The sequence below is a fragment of the Chrysochloris asiatica genome, unplaced genomic scaffold (genome assembly GCF_000296735.1).
Source record: "Chrysochloris asiatica unplaced genomic scaffold, ChrAsi1.0 scaffold00132, whole genome shotgun sequence".
NCBI lineage: Eukaryota > Metazoa > Chordata > Mammalia > Afrosoricida > Chrysochloridae > Chrysochloris > Chrysochloris asiatica.
Genome location: NW_006408650.1, coordinates 4,533,522 through 4,539,143, shown reverse-complemented (window position 1 = coordinate 4,539,143; position 5,622 = coordinate 4,533,522). Strand labels below are relative to the sequence as shown.

The following is a 5,622-nucleotide window of genomic DNA, read 5'->3' as shown; positions in this document are numbered from 1 at the left end:
TGTTGTTGTTGTTGTCAAATGCTGTTGAGTCAGTTCTGACTCATAGCCACCCTGTATTTATCCATAAATGAAACACTTACGTATTCTTGTGATTAGCATATGGTACTGTAACTATTTAAATAAAGATGGCTTATAACACTAGGAAAAAAAACAAAACAAAACAAAACTCTGGCAGTTCATGACTGAGGAGGGCACAAAGGAACCCTTAGAAGCTGGAAACGCCCTGCATCTTGATCTGGGCAGTGGCCGTGCGGGTGTGTAGATACACATGCGCAACTCCAGCCTGCAGGACCACTCTCAAGATTGTGTGTAAGTTCTTCCTTAGCAAAGAGATATGGAAAAGAGTAAAGGTACGTGGTGGGTGCTGTGGGCTAATGCACTTGCCTGAAAAGTTGGTTTGATCTGCAAGGTCAGTGGTTCAAGCACAGCCGTTCCTTGGAAACCCTATACAGGGTCACTATAGGTCAGAACTGACTCAACGGCACTTAACAACAACAACAACAACATATATTGTTTGGGGAGCTTGGTGTTTCTGTAGGATAAACATTGGACTGCGAACTGCAAGGTCATTGGTTTGAACCTACCACCTGCTTCCCCCCAAAAAAATATTTTGTCCCCATCTCTTTTCACCAGACCCGTCTAGACAAGATGAAACATTCGGATATTTTTTGGGGTTCAGGAACAGTGCCCACTGTAGAGAATGATGTTTTGATGTAGAGGTGTTCTCGGGGAAGGCCCAGCCTATCCCATCCTTCTTCCCAGCTAGTAGGTGATGCCACAACAGAAGCAAAATGAAGTTCTTTAAACAGTTCCCTGGGGTTTAGAGGGATTTGATGTGCAGTAACCCGGGCCTTCTAAGTGATAGGGCTTGAGAAGAAATGATTCACGACAAAGACGTGGGGGAGAGGGAACAGGTGCCGGGAAGTGCTGAGTGTGGTTGGAGGCAGGAGCTGGGTGCTGGGTGATGGTGGCACACGGTCACCTTTCTTCTGGTCCCTGGCTCCGCTCTGCTAACACGCGTCCATGTTGACTTTCCAGAGAGGAACACGAAAAGCATTCATCTGGCTGCGCTTTCCTAACCGTCAAGAAGCAGTTTGAAGACCTGACGCTCAGTGAATTTTTGAAGCTGGACAAAGAGCGAGCCAAGAACAAAATTGTACGTATCATTGGTCAGAACTGACCACAAACCCTCCCCGTCCCTCGAGCCTCCTAGGTGGTGGCTGTTCTGACTGAGGAGCATTGTCAGCCTCTGTCACCTACATGTGAGGGCACAAAGGGACCGAAAAACCACGGTCACTCAGTGAGTGTGTGTCCAGCGTGAGCTGGGCGCCAAGGGCTACCTTGGGTGGGGACCAGAAGGCGGTCCCGCTAGCCTTCCTGGCCTCCGTGAAGACAGTGTGACCGACGGGAATCTGTGTGCACAGTGTGCGTTGTGAGTTAGCAGTGGTGTGTCCTGGATGCAATTCTGTCCCCCTAGAAATGATATGCCAGCTTGGCTGGGCCCTGATTCTCAGGGATTTGACCGTTCTGTAATGACGTCATCACCCCACTGTGGAATTGCTATGGGAGCAGCTCTGTCTGCTGTGGTTGGTATATGGATAGAGACGCCAAGGAGAGCTGTCTGCCGTGGCGCGCTCTCTTGTTTCTCCTCTCGTAGCTGGATGCTTACAGTCTCAATGCTGGAGAGGAGGGAACTCCATGGTGTGGTGTGGAGAGCAGGTGTCCAGGGACCAGCCTGGGAGTGCTTCACCTCACCAGCCAGGTCTGTCCTGAGGGCCCTTTGGATTTCTTTCTTGGTTTGGATGCCTCTGTCCTTGAAAACATGAAATACATTACTCCTGCTCGGAAAATGGAGTGCTGGTATGTACTGCCAACTGCAAGGCCGGCACTTCAAATGCACCAGCCACTCCTGGGAAACCCTACGCAGGCTCACTGAGAGTCGGAACTGATTCGACAGCCGTTAAGGACAACAATCGGTGAATAAATCAGCTCTAGGAAGAAACAGGTAAAAACTGTTACTGACGACTGCGTTGTAAATGCCCAAGATGGGGGTCAGATGAGCCACTGGAAGACGTGTGGGTGGAGCCCTGGTGAGGACCACCAGATTTGCCATCGCGTTAGGATGAAAATGAGCCATCCTGGAGGCAGAGAGGGGGAACCTCAGGACCACCAGAGGAAACAAGAGCGCACATATCCTTTGGACCTGGGCGCCCTCTGCTGAGAGTCTCCTGCACTCAGGAGACGGCGGTAAAACCACAGACTGAGCCGTAATACCAAAGGTGCCACAAAGCAGCGGCACAGAAATGGTGACTGCGGAACCAGGGAACCACAGAGCCAGAGAGCTGAGCACCTTTGGACAGGAGGCTTCCTGGGGGAGTGAGGTCCCCTCAGACTCCCATTAGCAGAGTTAAAGAGTTAACCCTTGCCAAGCCGCAAGGAAAGGCGCTTGGTGATGCTGTAGTATGAGCCATAGACTAACCTCAAACCCACCAGCCGCTCTGCAGGAGAAAGAAGGAGAAGGCGTTTTGCACCTTAAAGATTACAGCCTCAGGAACCGACTCGATGGCGCTGTGTTTGGGTTTTTGCAGCAGGGCCGAGGCCAGAGAGGCCCACCGTGCCTGTGGGCGTGGCGGAGAAGAGGCCGGGCTGTTGGAAGGGCTGAGTCCTTCCTGATCCTGAATTGTAACCTGTTTGTTCCCCGCTGGAGTCCTTGTGTGGCGCTGTAGGATGAGTGCTCAGACTCACACTGCTCCATGGAAACCCTATCCAGGGTCGTTATGAGTCAGAACTGACTTCCTGGCACTCAACAGCAAACGTCCCTAATAAACCCCATCATCGTGAGTCAGGTCTGTGAGCTCTGTGAGGTCATTACAATGACTTCTCAACCCAGCTGAGAGGCCGGGAGTGTCACGAGGGTTGGCTGGGGTCAGAATTGGTAAGAAGGTTGGAGAGAGGAGGCCTGTCTGACCTCTGCCTCTGAGCAATCAGCCTTGGGCTGTTGAGGCTCCTCAGAAACCCTGCGCTGGGTCACTGGGAGTCAGAACAGACTCAGTGGTATCGACGGCATTGCTTTTCTCAGGAAACGTTTCACCCAAGAAAGAACCTTCGTCCGTGTTTTCTTGGGGCAGAGAAGCCCAGGGGAGGAGAATCATCTGGGGAGGCATTTGCTCCATTGGAAGGAAGGCTTCAAGCCGCTGGAGAAGGTCTAATTGCAGGGGTGAGGGGAGGAAAGGCAGGCTAATCCTGAGCCCGGCAGTGGTGGTTAGAAGGGCCGCCCAGTTGTCCAGACACTGGTCTGCACCCATTACACCCTCCACCCTTTGGCTCCTTCATCCTGGTGTCTGATCACAGGGCCCCAGTCCCTTTGGGTGTCCCCAGTCCCTTTGGGTGTCCCCAGACATTCCTTCCCCCTCCTCACCATCTTATTAAAACTTTTCTGTTTTGAAAATTCTTCTCTACAAGATAGAGTCCTGTGCGGTGCTGTAGGATCAGCACTGAACTGTGAACCACAAGGTCGGCGGTTCAAACCCACCAGCTGCTCCTGGGAGACCCTCAGCAGGGTTGCTATGAGTCGGAACTGACTCTTGTCACTTGCCAGCAATCTCCAAGGTGGGATTTGAGAGCTCATGCTTCCGTTTCATCCACCTCTTCTGTATCTCCAGGTAAAGGAAACGAGTAATAAGCAGAAAGAGTTTGAAGAAAGTGCCAAGAGGGTGCGCTCCGCCATTGAGCAGCTGGCTGCCCTGGAGTGACGGCCCCGCCTGTCTGCGCATGCGCTCAGTGCCTTCGGAAAGAGGGACGTGAACGAGAAGACTGCGGACAGGACATCTCCGCTTGACTCGGGGCAGCGGTCAGCTGCCAGTCACTGGGACTCAGTCGATCTTTCTTTTCATTGTTTTTTTTGGGGGGTGGGGGATGGGGTTTGGGGTTGCTTTATTGATTCTTGCCTTGCCACGGTGAGAAGGGGAGACGTGAGTAAGGAGGAAGGCCGAGTGTCCGTTCTGGATCTGGTGACTGGGTCCATGTTAGTGTGACCAGTGCTTGGATGGGGTCAGACTCCCTGTGTGATTGGACAGAGGATTAAGGGTGCCATTGTTTTACAAGTCATTTGTATAAGATTCAAAATGAATGTTGTATGTTTCTTAGCTAACCTGTGTTCAGAATGCTCTGTACTGTCTCCTCTGACAGCTTCATGTGTTGTGGGTTTGCCTCTCCCCCATCAGTCTCCCCCACCCCCTACATGGGTCATGTGGAATCCACTCACCCTCCTCACCACACCTCTATGGAGGTGCATTGATTTCATACTCCTCTGGAGGAGGCTTTGTTGAGCACCCAAGTGTGCCTCAGGGGGGCTGGGTAGTGTAGATTGGGCCTTTCTCAGCAGCACTGGGGGGGTAAGGGGCGGTGTCCAAGACCAAGGCAAAGCCTGCCTCTTGCTCGAGGTCCACTGGAAACCATTCTCTTAGCTCTCACCTCCAGTGCCCACACCAAGGTTGTACCATTTCTCCCAAACAAGGTGGTCTCAGCCCCTGCTCACTCGGGGAGGGTGCAGTTGGGGTGTCCGGGTGAGGCTTTCACACTGTTAGGACGCTGACAACTCATGGGTCCTCCACAAGGAGACAGTGGGATAAATCAATTAAAAAAGTAGACTGGAAAAGTTCTCTCTGGTATGCAGGGGTTTTTTGTGTGTGATTGTTGACTCCTAGTGGCCTTGTGGGTTTGAACTGATGTTGTCCAGTGCTGACCCTACAGTACCACACCAGGACCTGATAGGCAGCTGCTTCATGTTGTTTGCAATCTTGCAAGATCATAAATTCCATTTAAGTTCCACCCAGCATGGACCCGAGCAAGGAGGTGAGGGGACCAGCTGCACCTGTGCAGTAACTGGTGATGGTAGACAGGTGCTGCTGACATGTAGACTCGGTTCACAGCCGGTGACCAAGCTCAGTTTCTTCACCTGGAACCCTGAAACCTGGCTGTGGCCACTCAAGGAAAAACAAAACCCAAGACATGAGCTTTTGCACCCTGGATCTGAGTGAGGGGAGGGCAGTTCCTCTTCAGGTTCTGAAAGCTGTTTCCTCATTTTGCTTGAATTGCTTCATAAACAACTGCCATGGAGTCAGCAACTCCATAGAGCAGAGTACCCTCGGGTTTCCAAGGCTGCACATCATTCCAAAAGCAGTTTCATCTTTCTCCTGTTGAGTAGCTGGTGGGGTTTGAACTTTTGACACTGTACCACCAGGGCTCTGCAGATTCCCTGGAACAATGCAAATTAGTTGCACACAGGCATACGGCCATCCTGCCAACCAGCAGCAGCTGCCCCTTTCCCTCCCCACCCCGGCTCAGTGCCCTGGGGCTTGGCCATATACCCCATGGTATGTCTGCCCTGATTGGCTGGCTAGGTGCCTTGTCTCCCTTGCCGGGCTCTGTGCACTCAGGGTGGGCAGGCGGGGAGGAGGTCAAGCGGCAAGGAGAACTGGAGCTGCTCGGAGCATGATCACTGATCCGGTCATTTCACAGGCTACTGCTACTGTGGTGACCTGCTAACCGGTCCTTTCTGGTGTGCACGTGCAGGAGGGGCGTCCTAGTGGAGGGACGAAGAAGTCACCGTACTCCAGATTT

General features: G+C 52.4%; 1 protein-coding gene across 1 annotated transcript in view; it reads left to right on the top strand.

Moving 5' to 3' along the window:
- The window catches only part of BIRC5 (baculoviral IAP repeat containing 5), a 6,130-nt gene extending 2,376 nt beyond the window's left edge, over nt 1–3,754 (top strand). The window contains exons 3-4 of the mRNA XM_006869535.1: nt 1,039–1,156; nt 3,663–3,754. Coding sequence (XP_006869597.1) covers nt 1,039–1,156; nt 3,663–3,752 — 208 coding nt within the window. The 3' untranslated portion in view covers nt 3,753–3,754. The remainder of the gene's footprint in view (nt 1–1,038; nt 1,157–3,662) is intronic.
- The last annotated feature ends 1,868 nt before the right edge of the window (nt 3,755–5,622 follow it).